Source organism: Geotrypetes seraphini, chromosome 4, assembly GCF_902459505.1.
Source record: "Geotrypetes seraphini chromosome 4, aGeoSer1.1, whole genome shotgun sequence".
Taxonomy (NCBI): Eukaryota; Metazoa; Chordata; class Amphibia; order Gymnophiona; family Dermophiidae; genus Geotrypetes; species Geotrypetes seraphini.
In genome coordinates this window covers 261,271,088-261,290,890 of record NC_047087.1, presented here as the reverse complement: position 1 = coordinate 261,290,890, position 19,803 = coordinate 261,271,088, and the positions used below count along the sequence as shown (strand labels likewise).

At 48.4% G+C, this 19,803-nt stretch overlaps 1 protein-coding gene across 4 annotated transcripts in view; it reads left to right on the top strand.

Moving 5' to 3' along the window:
- Positions 1 to 19,803, top strand: part of KIF11 (kinesin family member 11) — a 160,656-nt gene that overhangs the window by 6,924 nt on the left and 133,929 nt on the right. For all 4 annotated transcript variants that reach the window (XM_033940197.1, XM_033940199.1, XM_033940195.1 and 1 more), the window contains exon 2: positions 4,567 to 4,645. In XM_033940197.1, the coding sequence (XP_033796088.1) occupies positions 4,572 to 4,645 (74 nt within the window). In that variant the 5' untranslated portion in view covers positions 4,567 to 4,571. The remainder of the gene's footprint in view (positions 1 to 4,566; positions 4,646 to 19,803) is intronic.

The window sequence follows — 19,803 nt, the reverse complement described above, 5'->3', positions numbered from 1 at the left end:
TATAGCCTGCTAAGAACCTCAGAGCAACCTGACTCGGGGTCAGGAATAAAAGTCTAACTTTATTTTGAACCTCTTTGAGTGTGTGTGGATTCCTTGCTTGCTTGCACTGTGGACATTTTCACCCTAAGCTGATGCCTAGGCGCCTGAAGGATTCCCTAGTTGGAGGGAACGCGCTAGGAATAGTATCGGTCACTGTGACTCAGGCTCGCTGTGCGTTTCAGGAGCCCGCGGGTTGTGACAATGTAGAGAGGCGTATCAGGTAATGGGCATTTCTGTAGACAAAAAGGAGTCAAATGTCTAACTAAAGCCAAAATACTTGTTTTACTATTGTGAAATCACTGCAGGCAAACCGGGAAGAAAATTAAAATCATACATAACAGAAAAAATGGTCTATCAATGCTGGAGTAGTGCGTTTACACTGCCAACTGACAGAACGCCACCAACTATCCGCTTGAAATAAAGATCACGTGGATGACGATCAAATGTGATGACATCATAATTTTTTTTTTTTAATTGAAAAGCTTTTATTGAAAAACACTCCAAACAGTACAGAACAATTGCACATGAAAGGCAAAAACAAAAATACATAGAGCTGAATACCACACTCCAAAATAGCACATAGAATTAAAATCAACAGCATAGATATGTGCAAGTCCTTCAAGCTAATAAAACAATCTAGAATACCCACCAAAGCACTGCCAATATCCCCCCTCCCACCCCCCAGGGACAAAGCACAATACCCACAGCTCTCTATATGGTTGAGAGATAATCAATCCCAAACAGATACCAAAGATTGAAAAGGAATATGGGTATGTGATCCCCCCAAGCATCGCCCATCTATTCCAACCCCCAGACCAACTCAAAGCCCCTGACCACCCCTACCACAGATCCCCACAGAAGCCCGAAAATTGCGCCACACATGAGCATAACCATGTAGTTTACCATGCCGCAAGGCCGTTAAATGATAAAGATTCTGCCAAGTAAGCAAACGTTGCTCCACCAGGGCCCACGTGGGAGAGAGCGCCTGATTCCACAAAGAGGCAATGGCCAATCGAGCAGCAGTGAATGTCAACTTACAAAACAAAGAGTCACCCCCAGCCAGATCCAATTGATGCCAAAACAACAAGGCGTGTCGCCAATCGGCCGGTATCTGGACATCTAGGATCCGGGACACCCGATCAAAGACCTCAGTCCAGAAGCCACACACCTGCCCACACTGCCACCACATATGAAAATAGGTACCCACTTCCCCACAGCCCCTCCAACACAGAACACTCGCACCTCCCCACCAACGAGCCACAACTTGAGGGGTATAGTACCACCGAAAGAGAACCTTGTAACCATTCTCAATCAGCAAAGCAGAAATCCCCGCCGAGGAGATCTCCGACCATATGTCACCCCAAGTATCCCAGGGAATAACCGAACCACAATCATCTTCCCAGGCCCTCATGTAGGGAAGGGAGGCCCCCCTACCATTAAGGCACCTATATATTGCAGAGAGAGCTCCCCTCCGAAGCACCGGGCCCAATAGCAGCTCAAAGGGCATCTTACCACCCCTCAAGTCACCCAGGAGACCCGAGGTCCTAATATAATGCAAAACCTGTAGGTAGGGGAACAGATCCTGTATACCGAACCCAAACTTACCCCTGAGTTCTGTAAAGGGTCTAACACCTCCCTGGACCGGGTCCCACACACACCAAACCCCGCGACTCCCAGTCTGCAAACACTCCCCCATCCCTTCCCGGTGGAAAGTCAGGATTATGTCTCAACGGAGTATACCAGGAATGTCGCCTACTCCCCAATAAACAAGCTCGGGTCTGATTCCATACCCTCAAGGAAGTCACTACTGAGGATACCCCCCTACCAGTCACCCTCAAGGAAGTCACTACTGAGGATACCCCCCTACCAGTCACGCCCTACCAGGTACCCACGACCTATGTAACAAAGGCACCCCATCACTTAAATTTTGCTCAATTTCCACCCACAGTTTCGGCGTCTGCGCCTGCCATTCTAAGAGGGCGCGCAACTGAGCAGCCTGATAATATTTCACCACATCTGGGACCCCCAGCCCTCCATCCCCTCTCCCCATACTGACATCATAATTTAAATGTCAAAAGGAAACTCCTTTAAACGGTTTGACACTCTTAAGTGCCATTAACAAAAATGTTGAAAATTTCCCACAGATTGTACTGACGAGATAATTTTTGATTTTTAAAGAAAGGCTAACCACTCAATTTCGTTATTGAGTCCATTCGGGTAAAGAGTTTTCAGGGCATGTATCCACCGCTGTTCTTTCTGCCACAAAATATGGGCAATGTCTCCTCTCGTGGGATTGACTGTGTCTAGTACAGAATACAACTCCTCCACTGTATGAGATCTATTAAGCCAATAGGCTACTAGTGGGGCTTCTTGTACAGCCAAGTGAATCCTACTGATGTGTTCCCCGATCCGTGTTTTTACATGCCGAATAGTGCATCCCACATCAAACATGGCACACAGACACCAGACAACGTAGACCACCTGTTGAGAATTACAGTCCGTGTTTATTCGGGTGGACTTATTACAAACCCAATCCTTGAAGTTATAATTCTTGTAAGGTCCTGCTATGCTCACACATTCTGCCTCTATTGCACACATGGTATGCGCCTTGCATGTTGTTAATGGGCAATTGTCTCATGAACTGTGGTCTTTCACATAGGCAAATCTGGGAAAAGTGTGAAATTCTGGATGCCCTAAGCCTTGGGTCAAACCTCCCAATTCTTGCCCAATCCCCCCAAGCTATCCTCATCCTAATCCCCAATTCTCTTGATTTTAGATTAACTCATCCTCCTTCCCATTTGTAAAGGTATTCCATCCAAATTGTTTTCCCCTGCACCCCAATCTCTAACTAGATACTTCCTTTTGATTCAAACCATCTTGGTTCTCTTCCATTTGCAATTTGTATCCCAGAAAGTACTTTTTCTGTTCCCCTTACATCTCATACACTCATTGTATGTATCTTGTTGTAAACATCTCTTACTTCTTGTTGTAAACATCTCTTACTCTCATTGTGTGTAACTTGTTGTAAACCGCTTTGAACTTATGGTATAGCGGTATATAAGAAATAAATTATTATTATTATTCCCCTCCATGCAGCATTTTTTCCTTCCTCGCATTATGATGTGTTAACATTTTTCTCTCTTCCTGCCATTCACCCTATGTCCAACATTTTCCCCTCTCTTCTCCATGCATGTCTTCCTCTCCTCCACCATATGCAGAATTTCCCCCTCGCTCCTTTCTACCTCTTCTCTCCATTCCTCTCCTCCATCCCAACAATTCTTCCTCTCCTTTATCTCCCCCTATGTGCAGCAGATTGCCATCTCTTCCCATCCCCCTGAGCAGTAGCAGCACACCACCAACTCTCCCACCATGAGACCTGACATAACTCTGAGGTCTCCTAAAGCAGCACAATAGTGTACACTCAGCAGTAGCATTGCTCTGAGCGGGCTGCTCTGTGGCCTGCCCTGCCAGGGCTTCCTTCTGTGGCATCGTCAGTGATGCAGCAAATGGAAGGCCCCGACAGGGTAGGCCATAGAGTAGCCTGTTCAGTCCACTGCTGCTTTAGGAGGCCTCGGAAGTATGTCAGATCTCAAGGGGGGGGGGTGTTGGCTGCTGAATTGGTGAGTCCGATTTTCTTGGGCAATGAATCAATTCACCGAAGTGAATCTATTTGAATTGGGCAGCACTAGTTAAAACCCCACGCTGCTCCTTGTGATCCTGGGCAAGTCACTTAATCATCCACTGTCCCAGGTACATTAAATTGTGAGTCCACTGGACAGATAGGGAAAATGCTTGAAATACTTGTATGTAAACTGCTTTATGGTGGTATGAGCCCCAATCCCTATCCCCCACACCTTTTTTTTCTGTTTACAAGCAGCAGCATAGGCTTTATATATCCTGCCTTCCCAAAGAGCTCAGAACTGGTTAGTTTACATTCAGTGTTACAATATAAGGTTTACACTTTGCATGTTGCAATATATGAGTATCTTCATATAGGATTATTTACTGATGCTGGTGAAGGGTTGTGGGAGGCATAAAGGTAGGTTTTTACCACTTTTCTAAAGTTAAAAAGTCCTTTAAGGGCTCTGAAATGAGGAGGTAGGCTATTCCAGAGGTTTGGTTAAAAAAAGAATAGGATTGTTTCCAGGCTGTCTGGAGTTGGAGGGCAAGTTATACAGGCAGGGGTCTCAAAGTCCCTCCTTGAAGGCCGCAATCCAGTCAGGTTTTCAGGATTTCTCCAATGAATATGCATGAGATCTATGCGCATGCACTGCTTTCAATGCATATTCATTGGGGAAATCCTGAAAACCCGACTGGATTGCGGCCCTCAAGGAGGGACTTTGAGATCCCTGGCTTAGCCTGATGTATGCAAACTTACCTCATCTGATATAGCATTTTGCCTGTCTACATACTTATTGATAAGTAAGTGATAGTAGTATGCACCTTTAGAAATACATTTAAAAGTATTAGTAGCAGGGCAGCACAGACTAAGGATTGATTTTGTTTTGTTTTTTTTCTTGTTTACAGAGGCAATGACTTCCCAAAATCTAGCGGGAACTAAAAAAGAAGAGAAAGGTAAAAATATCCAGGTGGTTGTCAGATGCAGGTATGTACTTTGGAAACTTTATTATTCAAATTCTAGGACTTTTATAAACTTTAATTTCATAAAGGATTTTGCAGTGTTAACCACAACACTAATTCTAATGCAATAGGTGTGTCATTCTGGACAGTAGTATATTCGACTCATATACTCGTGAGCCATGCAGAAGGAATCCACTCCAGGTTTTCAACTCTTCCTCCTCCTCCTACCAAGGGCTCTGCTGCCCCTTCAGGTTTTCCTTATGCACGTGAGCTGGAAGGTATCTTTCTGATCTGCTCTGTGTATATATTTATTTTTGGTATTTTTCACACTTTTTCATTTCTGTGCACAAGAACTTCCCTGTGTGGGGAAAGCTCTGCCTGCATGGAGAAGCGGATTTGGGTTTGCAATTGGCAGGTTAATCCCTTAGGGACCTGTTTGGCCAGCCTGCAGAGATCTTTGTGTAGCTCGGGGTCCATACCCTTGTTGTCTACTGAATCGCAGGGGCTTGAGCACAGGCTGTTAGGCATCTGCAGGGGCTCAGTGGAGCATTTCAGGGTGCTAACTGTGATTTCATCTCCCCCCCCCCCCCCTTTGCTTTTGTGGGTCTACGGGGAGTTGAGGATCAGTCCAACTGGCAGCCCGAAGATCTCGGCGTTTGACTGGTTGATTTGAGGCAGTTTCTTCTCCCGTAGCCAGCTGCTACTTAGAGCTGAGGCAGCTGCAGCACCTTCAGAGCACATGTCATGGAGAGCAAGGCTATTACAGCCTATGGGCAAAATCGAGGGGGGGGGTCCTGATATTCCCTGTTTTTTAAGGGTTTTTGCCACTTCCTAGTGTCCCCACCTCTAAAATCCTGTTTTTCTGGGTTTTTGCTTTTAGCTAAGCAGTTTTTCCTTAGCAACAGCAGCAGATGAATCCAGAGACCAATGGGATAGCTCACATCTACCAGCAGGTGGAGATAGAGACACTGATTAACAGGTGGTCCCATTGGCTGGCACTCCTCCTGTATTGGCAGCATGCTCTATCTCCCAGCAGGGGATGATCGCTATTCAACTAGCTCCTGGATTCTGGCTGTGGCTGGAAGCTCATTTTCTCCTGTTGAGATTTTCTCTTCAGTGAGCTTACGATTCTATTTCTCCTGTTGAGATTTTCTCTTCAGTGAGCTTACAATTCTATTTCTCCTGTTGAGATTTTTCTCTTCAGTGAGACAGCGTCCGGCTGAACGGTGCCGGCTATAGGGCCCCCCCCCCCCCAGGTCCCTGCCTCACCCTCCCTCCTATGATAGAGGGTCTATCTGGATCTCTATTTTTCTTCTTTCCCTAAAAAAAAAGAGACCGCATTTGCTTTCCATGATGGGGTACTCTCAGTGGTGCTCAACCTGTTCCTGCCAGCGTCTGACAGCCCTGTAAGCCGGGTTGTGAGTATGCCTTTTTTACCTTGCAATTGTAAGTTCTATTTTCTGGTTGTTGGTGTTATGTTTGGTGCTTCGGGGGACACAGTGGCTGTGCGGTCGCGTGGTTCGCCTGATGTTTAATTTATTTCTCATCCGCTAAGCTTTCATGAGCGGTACATATTTTGCAGTTTGTGGAGGCTAATTTTTTTTGCATATGTTTGAGTGGAGAGAGCCTCTGCAATATAGTTTGGGCTCGGTCGGATGAGCCGCTGACTTCCGCGCGCGGGAGCCACGTGTTGTTTTCCTGTGGGGCGGGGGGAGTCCTCACATTTGCAACCTGTTTCGCGGAGGCTGCCCTTCGCTCAGCATGTGCCGTGGCTGTGGTCGGGGTGCTACAGGATGGACACTGTTTGTGGAGCCCGTGCCTTTCCGCGGGCTGGTGGATTGCGCTTGTGCTCCGACGCTGGCAGACACGCTGCGGCGTTCTTGCGGTCTGTTTCAGCGGCTTCTTTCTCTCTGCGCCTTCCGCGGTCTCCCTGTTTTCTCTCCCTGTTTTTCCCTCAGTTGCATGGGACCGGCAAAACAGGCACAGGCTTGTTCTCTTGCTCGGCTGAGCGCGTCACAGTGTGGCTTGAGTTTCCCGCTTGCCACGGCTGTGTTTGATTCTCCAGCTGGTATGTTGTTTTCGCCGAAGGCTGGGAGCCGCGGTCTTTCTGTGAGCAAGAGGCTAGCGCTTCTGCGCTCGGGGGAGGGCGCCACAGCGTTCAGTGGTTTCTCTGGTAGCTGGCTTATATTGGCATCTGCCGCGGCTTCTATGCCTTCGAGGTCAGATGCGTTGGAAGTTGCTTGCAGTTTTCTCCTGCTTTCATGAGACATTGGGGCCCAGTGTGTGGAGGTCTCCCGAGTTGATTGATTTGCCGCTCTGGCGTTATCTCCTGTGGGGATCTCTGCAGGCCCATTAGAGAGCGGTTGGGCTCTATACTTAACCATCCAGTTTCGGCTTCTGGGTTGGTAGAAGCCGTGCCTCAAGGTACAACTTAGGTCAGTCGCAGGAGAGTTCCCGGTTTTTCATTCGGGTATCTCTTCATCTGTCTCGAGGTCTCCAATGGTTGACACTATGTAAGTTTGGCAGTTTCCTTACCATTGGTGCCATTGATGCAGCGCTGACTGTGTCTGGTAGCGTTATTGAGATGCTTCCTGCCCTTTGAAGCAGTTTAGGGGCATATTGGCTATGTCCGATTTCTGTCGGGCATGACTATCTTTTTCTGTATAGCGTTCCAGGGTCTATGGCCGGGGTGTCCCATCATTTGCCTTCCCTGGGCCACATTGAACTGCACACACGCAAAAAGAAAAAAAAAAAATACAGGAAACCATTCTTCAATGAGAAGTTACCCTTTCAGGCCCGTTGTATTTGGAGCAGCTTGCATGCTGTTTTCTGCTCACACAGGCTGCCGCTGATTACTCGTAATAGTGCTTCCGTTGCAGGTCTGGTATGTTCTTAGGAGAGTTCCTTTCTTCTATTCGGAACTTCTGACTCTCCTCCAGGTCATTATCTGCGGTAAAGGAGACATGGCGGTCTCAGGTTCCGGGCCTTTGAATTGTTTCTCCCATTTCAGATTCTTTCTGGGATTGCGTATCCCAAGGTGACGTTGGTGTGAGATCCCCTTCCGGGGTGGCTGTAACTTGGGACAGTAGTTTCTGCTCTCCCGGAACTGGGAGTGGTTACCCATTTGCTTCATGGTACCCAAGAAGGGGGAATTGGTCTGCCTGGTGATGGATTTCATAGGGGTCACTTAGTTCTCTGAGTTTGGCATTCATAAGAACCCGTGAGCTTCTTTGTATGTATTCTCATGTGACCACCTCTCAAAGGTTTCTTCGCTTAGTTGTTCTCGAGCGACGCTTTCTGTTTAAGCAGACATCATTTGGCCTAGCTGCGGTTCCTCTACCATTTTAGTAGATGTTGATGGTAGGGCTAGCGTTTGGTCGTATAGAGATGCTTTATTCCTTGGTCTGCTGGTTGATTCGGCCATCTTCCAGCTGGGTCATTTGACAAATGCCCTTAGGTGATTTCTTTTCTCCATTCTTTGGATGTGCAGGTTCCATTTTCCACTGTGTTCTCTTGTTCTATGCCAACCATTGGACCATCTGGGGATGTTGTTAGTCACGTACGAGAGGAGTGTGTTTCTTCCCAGGGACGGGGGTGACATGTTACACTCTCGGGTTCCCCTCCTTCTTCTTCTTATCATTCAGTCACCAAGTGCATGTGTGTGGGCTTCTGTACAGGTTCTGGGCTATATAGTGGTGACTCCACTGATAACTTCAGTTTGCTTTCCCGTGGTCGCACTGCAGCGGTCACTTTGTTCCGGTGGTTCATGGTATCTCACAGGCTCATCGGGATGTCTAGACGGCCCCTCATGCCTCGCTCTGTGTGATTTGCCCCCTCCACTAGGGTTATTCCATGTCAAGTGATCAAGGGCTCCCTGCTTGACCATCACGGATTTTGATAAAACTTTATGCACAAAGTCCCACATGTATCAAACGAACTTTGGTAAAGTTTTAGTTTCGCCTGTGGAATATTCGTGGAGATATAGCCATTTGTTTGACCCCATACTGCAATGACATACAGTACGACAGTGACATTCTGACAACTTTGAGACATAATATCTCACGAGCTATGTTTCCAAAAAAACTGAAACTTAGTACCCTGCACAACTTTTGGAGCTCTATTCAGTGCTACCAATAATAATTTTTGTCGAGCACTGAGTGAATGGCTGAATTACAGTAAACTTGGCCGAAAAAATTAGTGCTCCAAAAAAAGTCAGTTTGACATTACTTAGCTCCCACAATAATTGAGTACCGTATTTTCACGCATATAACGCGCGCGTTATACGCGTTTTTACCTACCGCGCATACCCCTCGCGCGTTATATGCGTGAGCGCGGTATACAAAAGTTTTAAAACATAGTTCCCGCCCGACGCCCGATTCACCCCCCCAGCAGGACCGCTCGCACCCCCACCCCGAACGACCGCTCGCACGCGCTCCCACCCGCACCCGCATCCACGATCGGAGCAAGAGGGAGCCCAAGCCCTCTTGCCCGGCCGACTCCCCGACGTCCGATACATCCCCCCCCCCCCGGCAGGACCACTCGCACCCCCACCCCGAACGACCGCTCGCACGCGCTCCCACCCGACCCGCATCCACGATCGGAGCAAGAGGGAGCCCAAGCCCTCTTGCCCGGCCGACTCCCCGACGTCCGATACATCCCCCCCCCCGGCAGGACCACTCGCACCCCCACCCCGAACGACCGCTCGCACGCGCTCCCACCCGACCCGCATCCACGATCGGAGCAAGAGGGAGCCCAAGCCCTCTTGCCCGGCCGACTCCCCGACGTCCGATACATCCCCCCCCCCCCCCGGCAGGACCATTCGCACCCCCACCCCGAAGGACCGCCGACTTCCCGACAATATCGGGCCAGAAGGGAGCCCAAACCCTCCTGGCCACGGCGACCCCCTAACCCCACCCCGCACTACATTACGGGCAGGAGGGATCCCAGGCCCTCCTGCCCTCGACGCAAACCCCCCCCCCCCCGAACGACCGCCCCCCCCAAGAACCTCCGACCGCCCCCCAGCCGACCCGCGATCCCCCTGGCGACCCCCACGACCCCCCCTTCCCCGTACCTTTGGTAGTTGGCCGGACAGACGGGAGCCAAACCCGCCTGTCCGGCAGGCAGCCAACGAAGGAATGAGGCCGGATTGGCCCATCCATCCTAAAGCTCCGCCTACTGGTGGGGCCTAAGGCGCGTGGGCCAATCAGAATAGGCCCTGGAGCCTTAGGTCCCACCTGGGGGCGCGGCCTGAGGCACATGGTCGGGTTGGGCCCATGTGCCTCAGGCCGCGCCCCCAGGTGGGACCTAAGGCTCCAGGGCCTATTCTGATTGGCCCACGCGCCTTAGGCCCCACCAGTAGGCGGAGCTTTAGGATGGATGGGCCAATCCGGCCTCATTCCTTCGTTGGCTGCCTGCCGGACAGGCGGGTTTGGCTCCCGTCTGTCCGGCCAACTACCAAAGGTACGGGGAAGGGGGGTGGGGGGGTCGTGGGGGTCGCCAGGGGGGTCGCGGGTCGGCTGGGGGGGCGGTCGGAGGTTCTTGGGGGGGGCGGTCGTTGGGGGGGAGGGGGGTTTGCGTCGAGGGCAGGAGGGCCTGGGATCCCTCCTGCCCGTAATGTAGTGCGGGGTGGGGTTAGGGGGTCGCCGTGGCCAGGAGGGTTTGGGCTCCCTTCTGGCCCAACTACCAAAGGTACGGGGAAGGGGGGTGGGGGGGTCGTGGGGGTCGCCAGGGGGGTCGCGGGTCGGCTGGGGGGCGGTCGGAGGTTCTTGGGGGGGGGCGGTCGTTGGGGGGAGGGGGGTTTGCGTCGAGGGCAGGAGGGCCTGGGATCCCTCCTGCCCGTAATGTAGTGCGGGGTGGGGTTAGGGGGTCGCCGTGGCCAGGAGGATTTGGGCTCCCTCCTGGCCCGATATTGTTGGGGAGTCGGCGGTCCTTCGGGGGGGGAGGGATGTATCGGACGTCGGGGGGGGGCATCAGGCTTTCAGGATGGGGACAGACCTTCAAGGGGGGACAGTGCACGGAAGTCAGGGGGGGTGAACGGAGAGTCGGGACAGCGCACGGAAAGTCAGGGCGGGCGAAAGGAGCGTCAGGCAGCATGCGCGGTATACCCGTGAGCGCGGTATACCAAAGTTTTTGTACATATCATCGTGATTTCTGCGCGCTATACCCGTGTGCGCGTTTTATACGGGTGCGCGTTATTTGCGTGAAAATACGGTAATAAATGCGAAATTTGGCGCATAATGTCTCAGTACAACGTTGTTTTCAAAAGTACAATTTCAACCTCCAAGCTCTTTCCATTAGTTTACAAATTAAGTGTAAAGTTGCTAATTTGTGTAAAAAGGCCAAAAATAGGGTATTTTCAGCCTGCTTTTACAGAAAAATACCTTTCAGAAACTCTTTCAAATCAGTCTCATTAGAAAGAGCATATTTCAAACCCCCTAGAAAAGTGGGCTTCATTTTTCAACGCAGGTTAACAATGCCCGAAAAAGGGGGACAAAGTTGGGAGATGTCACCATGGCAACGGCCTACGTTTCAACTTACAATTATGTCACTTTTCACACTGTTTTTCCCTGTTTATTTTTACTCAAGCTTTGGGTACAATTATAGTGTTCTTAATTAATGATTATTCCTAACTAGAAATTGAGGTGATAATTTTGTTGCATGCAGATCACAAATTACAACTTGTTTTCTTTTTCAGATCCACATTATTATTAATTCAGTTTAAAATGGATGCCAACGAATCTACTAATAATAATCCTTTTCTGCCAGACTGTGCCATTGGGCAAAAATTGTTGTCAAAGTGTCATGACGGCACATTTTATTTTAAAAAATGTGGGCTCATTTTTTTACATAATTTGTCAACCGATGACAAATTGCTTATCACTCGGCGCTCTGAAGTTGAACTGATGGATAAAGATCAAATCTGCCTCCACCACAAAGCAAAGTATCTCGACAAATACGAATTAAAGCAAACATCTTGTTGTAATCCATTTGAAAAGAAAAATCACATTGTTCAAAGTGGATTGTTAAAAGTCGATCTTGCCATGTCTAATGATTTTAGAAAAGTGGCAAAAATAAATATCAAGCCAGGTCAGAAACTTTGCAGTAGGTGCAAAGCCCAATACGTTTCAATGAGTGAAGCTACTGCAGCATCTTCATCTTCAGACGATTTTGATATCAGCATCTCCGATGCAGTTGATCAAAGCTTGACTGCTTTAGGAACCTCTCCATTGAAAATTCGAAGGTTAGCTAGTAGAGATAAAGCCGGCTATGTGATACGAAAAATTGAACGTGTGCAGAATGTGATAGCCAAGAAGATTACATCTGCTGCTGGAGTTTCAGCTGAAGAAGTTGGGCCGTCTCGTCAGTCTGTAGAATGCAAGTTATGTGAAGATTACACTGACCTCATTGAAATGAAAACAAAAATTGCAATATCCAACAGGTCAATGAAAGTTCAATTATTGACGATGGCCCCAAAAAGTTGGTAAATAAAGGAAACAGCAATGAAGTTTGGCGTTTCAGAGCGCATGGTCAGAACAGCCCAAAAAGTAAAGAAAGAGAAAGGCATTTGTTCTATACCTGATGCAAAAATTGGCAAGTCCCTTCCAAAAGAAATTGCAAATAGAGTTCAAGATTTTTATGAAGACGATGAATTCAGCAGAATATGTCCTGGCAAAAAAGATTGCATTTCAGTCCGCCTCAATGGTTTAAAAGTACAAAAGCAAAAGCGGCTGCTGTTGTGTAATTTTAAAAGAGCTGTACGTGGCGTACTGTAACAAATACGGAACTGAAATTGGTTTTTCCAAATTCTGTGAGCTCAGGCCAAAGTGGTGTGTAACCGTTGGTGCATCAGGTGCACACTCCGTGTGTATCTGCACGATACATCAAAATGTAAAGCTCATGCTACAAGGCGCCAATGTCAAAGAGAACTACAAAGTTCTTATGGAAAAAACTGTGTGTGACCTGTATGCTACAACGATGTCAAAACTGCCCTGGTGAAGAAGCACTAACAGCATACCTAGAAGAAATATTCAAGGATTTAGATCCAGAAGAATCAATAGAATTTAAGCAATGGGTTCACGCTGACCGTTAAACATTAGAAACAAGCGTACTAACCATGGACAACTTTATTGAAAGACTTGCAAGCAAGATTTGGAAGTTGACAAGCCACCATTTCATTTCAAAACATCAAAGTGAATATTTGAAGATGTTGAAGACAGGCTTAAAAGAAACGGAAATGATCGTTTTGATGGATTTCGCTGAAAATTACTCATTTGTTGTACAGGATGCCGCCCAAGGCTTTCACTGGGAAAATTCACAAGCTACGGTACATCCTTTTGTTGCATATTACCTCAATGAAGTGGGCACATTGCAAGTTGTAAAATGTTGCATTATTTCTGATCATATGCAACATGATACGATATCTGTACACGTGTTTATTCAAAAGTTGATCGAATTTTTGGTAACTCAAACAAACATTACCAAAATATACCTCTTCAGTGAGGAGGTCACGTGATGTGTTGAGCGGGGTGAGACGTGCTTCACTCGTGCTCCGGGGCCCTGAATCCCTCTGCACCGTTCCGCTCCGTTTTGGCCAGCCCTAGCCCTGCTCTGAGCCTTTGAGGAGGTTAATGGACCGTTTCTTGCAGACACCCAGCCCGGTAATGAGAGCGAAATCGAGCCGTGCGGGGAAAGACAGGGAGACCAGATCGGCGCGACCCGAGCCCAAGATGGCGGCGGGAGACTTGGGTTCCGCGCTTCCCCTGTCTGAGGCCCATATTGCGGCATTGTCGGCATCAGTGGTGCGGGCGCTGGACTCTCGATTCGACCTCCTCTCCAGCCAGCTCACCTCTCTGGAATCTCTTTTGGGGGAAACGACTCGGCGGACGGGAGACCTGGAGAGCCGCGTATCGGGGGTTGAAGACACGTGCTCCTCCTCGGCGGCGGATCTGGCTGCTCTGCGCACTCAGCTCCAACGACAAGCGGAGAAGATCGAAGATCTGGAAAACCGCTCGAGGAGGGATAATATCCGACTGATTGGCTTGCCTGAATCAGTTCCTGACTCTCGCCTTCTTTCCCTTGTGGAGTCCTGGCTCCAGCAGGAGTTGCCGCTTCCAGCGGGGGTTGGGCCCTTGAAGCTTGACCGCGCTCACCGCCTGGGCCGGCGCATGGATGATCGTGACCGAGCTCGAGTCACCATTTTCAAAGTCCACAATTCGGCGGTGAAGTCTGAACTTATGCGGCAGTACCGGCAAAAGCGTAATACTCTCTCCTATGAAGGAATCCCGGTACGTCTGTTCCAGGACTACTCCCCTGCCCTCCAAGAACGTCGACGGCGCTTCTCCCGGGTGTGCTCTGCCCTTTTTGATAAGAAACAGCGGTTCCAGCTACTTTATCCGGCGCAACTGAAGGTTTGGACTCCATCTGGCTGGCGCCTGTATTCGACGGCTGAGGATGCCCAGATCTACCTGGATTCCCTACCGGGTGAAGCGGGACCCTCTTCGGCTACCTGAGTCTTGGGACAGAGCTGGTGTGGGGAGCTGTTCTCCTTTACAAGAGCGGTTTAGTTTGTTTCCCCATTGCTAACCTTTTGAGCTTTACTATGGCTTGATTCTTCTTTGGATCTTTAGCCTTCTGGACTCTGTTACCCGTTATATCTCACTCACTGTTTGGGCTGCAATGTGGCCTACTCCTATTGCATTTTATGTATTATCTACATTCTGTTATTCTTGTTGCATATTGGGTTTTGCAGTTTCCATTTTCCAGTTTCTGTTCTGGATATTGCTGCTTACAGTATTGGTGGCCTTAGTTGGTTGTAGGTGTACTTGGGGTTGAATGGATGTTGTGCCTCTGGGTGGCGCTCTTGTCTTGTATGGTACTGGGGTTTGTCTCATGTGGGTGGGTTGGAGTATGTTTGGGGGGTTGAGTTCTCCTTTGGGGTATGGACTGGGTGTGTGTGTGTATGGGAGTGAGTGTTGGGGGGAGTACTGGTGTGGTTGTGTGTGGGTGATTGTTGGTTTCAATCCTCGGTTCTGGTGGGGCTGCTAATATTATATATGCTTTACTTCCATGTTCCTTTCCGGGGTCCTTTGGTGAATATGTCAGGTCCACTGGATATTGGGCAATGTTACTTTCTGTGTTTAGGGTTAGTTTGCTTATTAGCTTCACTCCCCTTTGACATCTCCTGGGGGGTGTGCTGTATGGACGAGGTATTTTGCGTGTTTGTGGTGAGTGTGAGGCTGAGGGATTTGGGGCCCTGACTACATCTGTGCCTCCATCTCTGTTCCACGATGTGGGACGGGGTTTTCCTTCTGATTGGGTTTTTGGGGGGTTTGTTTCTGGGGGGTGGGAGGGGGTTGGGGGGGATGAGGGGGGTTGGGATGGGCGGATTGGGAATGGGTGGGGTGGGTTTTGGGGGGTGGGGGGTCCTCCTTCTATATAATTTCTCCTTAAGTTTGCAATGTTTCAATATTGTTCTCTGTTCTCTCTACTTTTGGCGATTTCTACTGCTCTGGGGGAGGCTGGGCCCTTGGGGTAGTTTTCACCTGATTTTCCTTCTCTGGCATTGCTTCCTTCCTGCTTTTCAGCTATGAGTACCCCTTTTAGAATTGCCTCTTGGAATGTTGGGGGGATCACGTCGCCTGTCAAGAGATCCAAAATACTTGTTGCTCTACAACGCTACCGGTCTGACATTGCTTGTCTACAGGAAACTAGATTGACTGATGCAGAACATCTTAAGTTACGTCGATCCTGGGTGGGGGAGGTGTTTTTTGCTTCCTCTTCGGGTCGTCATGGGGGCATAGCAGTGCTGGTCCGTAAGTCTTCGCCAATAGGTGTCCAGGTTCTTGATAAGTCGTCTGACGGTCGCTTCTTGCTTCTTCGCCTTACTTTGGGAGGTCGTTCTTATCTTTTCTTAGTGGTATATGGCCCTAATTCTGGTGAATCAGCCTTTTTACAGCGATTGCTTCAGCTTCGTTCTCGCTTCCCTGATGACCCGCTGCTTCTTTTGGGAGATTTTAACTTGGTGATGCATCCCGATCAGGATAAGTCTAGCTCTTCTGCCTCTTCTTTGGGTTCTAAGAGTCATCTCCTTTCTGATTTCTGTGACTCACTTTCGATTGTAGACCCGTGGCGTCTTCTACACCCCGAGGTTCGTGACTATACCCATCTCTCCCGTGCCCATGGTACTTGGTCCCGTCTCGATTATATTTTCTTGTCCTCCTCTATGTTTCCTTCTGTTCACTCGGCGGAGCTTGGCCCTCTGTCTATCTCGGATCATGCCCCGATTTGGGTTGATGTTGTCTTGGATCCTGCGTACCTCCGCGCACCGTCCTGGCGGTTTCCCTTTTACCTTGCTAAGGATGAGGAATTTCGCGCTTTTTTGCAGACTCAATGGGACGATTATTCGACACATAATGCTCCCCACATGGATGATCCTATCTTGTTTTGGGAGGCTGGGAAGACGGTGATTCGAGGCCATATCATTTCATTTCTCTGTGCTCGTCATAGGCGTATCAATCAGGGGATCGTCACTCTGGAACGGGCTTTACGTCTGGCAAAGCGGTCCTTTTCTCTCCACCCTTCTCTGGAGACTCGAGACTGCTATTTGTCTACTCAGGTGGCCCTGAACTCCCTTCTCCATTCTCGCTCCCAAAAATGTAAAGCCTTTTATCAGCATCGTTTCCTTCGTTACGGTAACAAACCCGGCCGTCTTATGGCTCGTTTGGTTAACGCTACGACTGGCAGGAAGCGATTTTATCTATGCGTACCCAGGGCGGAGGTGTGGTGTCTCGGACTTCTGAGATTTCTGGGGTCTTATTTGATTTCTTTAGTCGGTTATATGAAGCTCCGGAAGACGCTTCTTTGGATATGATATCGGACTATCTTCACTCTTCTGGGTTGCCTCGTTTGTCAGCGGATGCGATTGCCTCTCTTAATAGTCCGTTTAGGGCGGTTGAATTGGAGTCTGCTATTAAATCGCTCCGCTCTGATCGGGCTCCGGGCCCGGATGGGTTCTCGGGTGATTTCTATCGGCTTCTTTCTCCTACACTTTATGGACCTTTATTGGCGTATTTTGATGCAGCTACGGCCCGTGGTTCTTTTCCACGTTTTGCAAATGAGGCCCTTATTACCTTACTCTTGAAGCCTGGTAAGCCTGCTGATTTGCCGGAGTCATATCGTCCCATTTCATTGATCAATGTAGATCTTAAACTTTTTGCTCGTATGTTGGCTGATCGTCTTGCTCCTCATTTACCTCAGCTTATCCATGAGGATCAGGTAGGTTTTGTTCGGGGCCGACAGTCTGTCCATAATGTCCGTAAGGTACTTCTTGCTCTTGCCCAGTGTCAATCTTTCCAGATTCCGACCTTGTTTGTTAGCTTGGATGCTTCTAAGGCGTTTGATAGTATTCACTGGTCCTTCTTATTTCGTACCTTGGAGTATGTGGGGCTCGGGGGGTTCTTTCTAGACGCTGTGCGTTCCCTATATTCCAATCCCTTGGCATCCTTGCTTGTTAATGGGACTTGTACTGACTCCTTCCCTATTCTTCGTGGAACCCGACAGGGATGCCCTCTCTCCCCTCTTTTGTTTCTTCTTTCTTTGGAACCGTTGCTATGCACTCTTCGGGGGTTCGCGGAGGTCCGAGGTCTCTCGGTCGGTGACTTCGAACTTAAGACTCTGGCGTACGCGGATGATATGTTTCTAATTCTTACCCGACCTGAAGATTCTCTCCCGGCGGCTCTGGATCTCATCTCTGAATTTGGGTTTTATTCAGGGCTGTCTCTTAACTTCGATAAATCTTTGGCTTTACCTTTTCCACCAGATTTACGTACTTCGTGGCGGGGTGTCTTCCCTCTTCGTTGGGCAGATTCTTCTTTGCGGTACTTGGGGGTTAATATTCCGCTGGATTTATCTAGTTTGTACCGGCTGAATGTAACCCCGTTGTTTCAAACGTTACAACATAGGTTGCACCTTTGGGAGTCCCTTCCTTTCTCACTTTTGGGTCGAGTACACATGTACAACATGCTTCTGGTCCCCTGTTGGCTTTATGTTTTTCAGGTCCTTCCCCTTTATTTGACGTTTCGTGATGAGCGCCGATTGGAACGACTGGTCCAGAAATTTCTTTGGGCAGGGAAGAGGCCTCGCTTGCCTTATAAGCGGGCGGCGACTCCCTGGTATAGGGGTGGCTTGGGATTATTGAATCTCCGATATTTGACAGTTGGTTGTGGAATGAGGCATATTAATGATCTCTTTAGGGGTACTTTGGCATTTACTAACTCAGCTCTGGAACTTTCCTGCTTTTCTTCCACTCATTTCAGTGCCTATCTTCATTCTGTTCCTTCTTCAGAACCTGAGTCTCTTTCTATGAAAGTTTTACATCGACCCTTACGGAAGGTTTGGCGTTGGGTCTGTAAATTTCACACTCTTTCTCATTCTGTATCTCCCTTCCTTCCTATTCGTTTCAATGGTTCTTTCTTACCTGGGATAGATGGGCCGAGCTTTGCTCGGTGGGAAACAAGGGGCATTCATTATCTATTTCACTTGGTTAATGATGAAGGCGTCATTAAATCTTTTGCTCAGTTGCGAGCTGAATTTGGTCGCCCTGCTACTGACTATTTTGCTTACATGCAAATCCATCATTACATCTCTTCCTTACCTTCTAGCTCCTTGAAGGCCGCTTGTCATGAGACTTTGTCCACGGCCTTTACCCTTGGTTCTCAACAACCGGTCCCTCTCACGTTTCATCACCGCCACTTGAAGGATGAATGCCCTTTGTTTGACCATTCTAAGCTGCGAGATGCTTGGTCCGGTGATCTTGCTGTTGATTTGCCTTCTGATATTCTCCTTCAGGCTGTCCGGCGACTGCCTGCTTTTCGTAAATACACTACCTTTTGGGAGCAACATTTTAAATTGATTTTTCGTTTATATATTTCTCCTAAAAGGGCTTATTTGGCTCACTTCCGTTCTCACGCAGCCTGTCTTCGTTGTCAGGCTCCGGAAGCCAGCTTAGGCCACATGTTCTGGACTTGTCCTCAGATTCAACTTTTTTGGACTGCTATATTTGCTTTTGTGCAGTCTATTTGGCATGTTACTGTTCGCAGTTCCCCTTTGCTTTTATTTGGGACTGTTCCTCACTACTTTCCACGTTTCAAGGGAGTTGCAGCTTTCCTCAAGTGGTCTATCCTGATCGCCTTGAAATGCATCTTGCTGAAATGGCTTGAAGCTGAGGCTCCGGACTATTCCCTTTGGAGGAGCCGCATGATCGCTCTTTTGATGTGGGAGCGCAGGGATGTGACTGACTTGGCTTCTCGACAAGGTCGTCTTTTCCAGACCACTTGGGAACCTTTCTGGAATACTTTGACCCCTCTGGCTCGTAGCCGGATACTTAATTGATGCTTTGTTTGTACTTCCCTTTTGCGCCTCTTTTGTATAGTTTGTTATTCAACATTTTTTGTTACTTTGTGTTTCGAAGGAGGACCCAGGGGTGGGTATGGAGGGGAGGGGGGTTAGGGGGGGTTTGGGGGGTTTGGGGGGGTGGTTCTTTTGGGGATTATTTCAAAACTTTTGAGCAGTTTCTGTATTTTGTGTTAATATGTTATGTTCTTGCTTGCTCAATAAAATATATTTGACCATACCTCTTCAGTGACGGCTCAGCTGCACAATATAAAAACTACAAGAACTTTGTGAATTTGTGCAATCACAGAAATGATTTCAACATTGAGGCTGAATGGAATTTTTTTGGAACTAGCCACGGAAAATCACCCTGCAATGGAGTTGGTGGAACAACTAAACGACTGGCTGCCCGGGCTAGCCTCCAAAGACCATCAACGGATCAAATATTGACGCCAAAGGATCTATTTAACTTTTGTGACCAAAATATACACGGAGTTAAATACATTTATGTTCCAAAAGAAGAAATTGAAGAAAGCAAAAAGTTTCAAGAAGAAAGATGGCATGAAAGCAGCACAGTAGCCGGTACCAGAGAGCACCAGCAATTTGTACCAGTCGACTCAAACTCGGTTCGTGTCAGCAAAGTTTCAAATGACACAATAAATTTTGTTGCCAAAATTTCTGATACTGCCATTCCAAATTTGAAAGTGTCCGAAATCTTTCCTGGTTGCTACGTTGCCTGTACTTACGATAATCAATGGTGGATAGGCAACGTTGTTGAAGTCTCAATTGAACAAA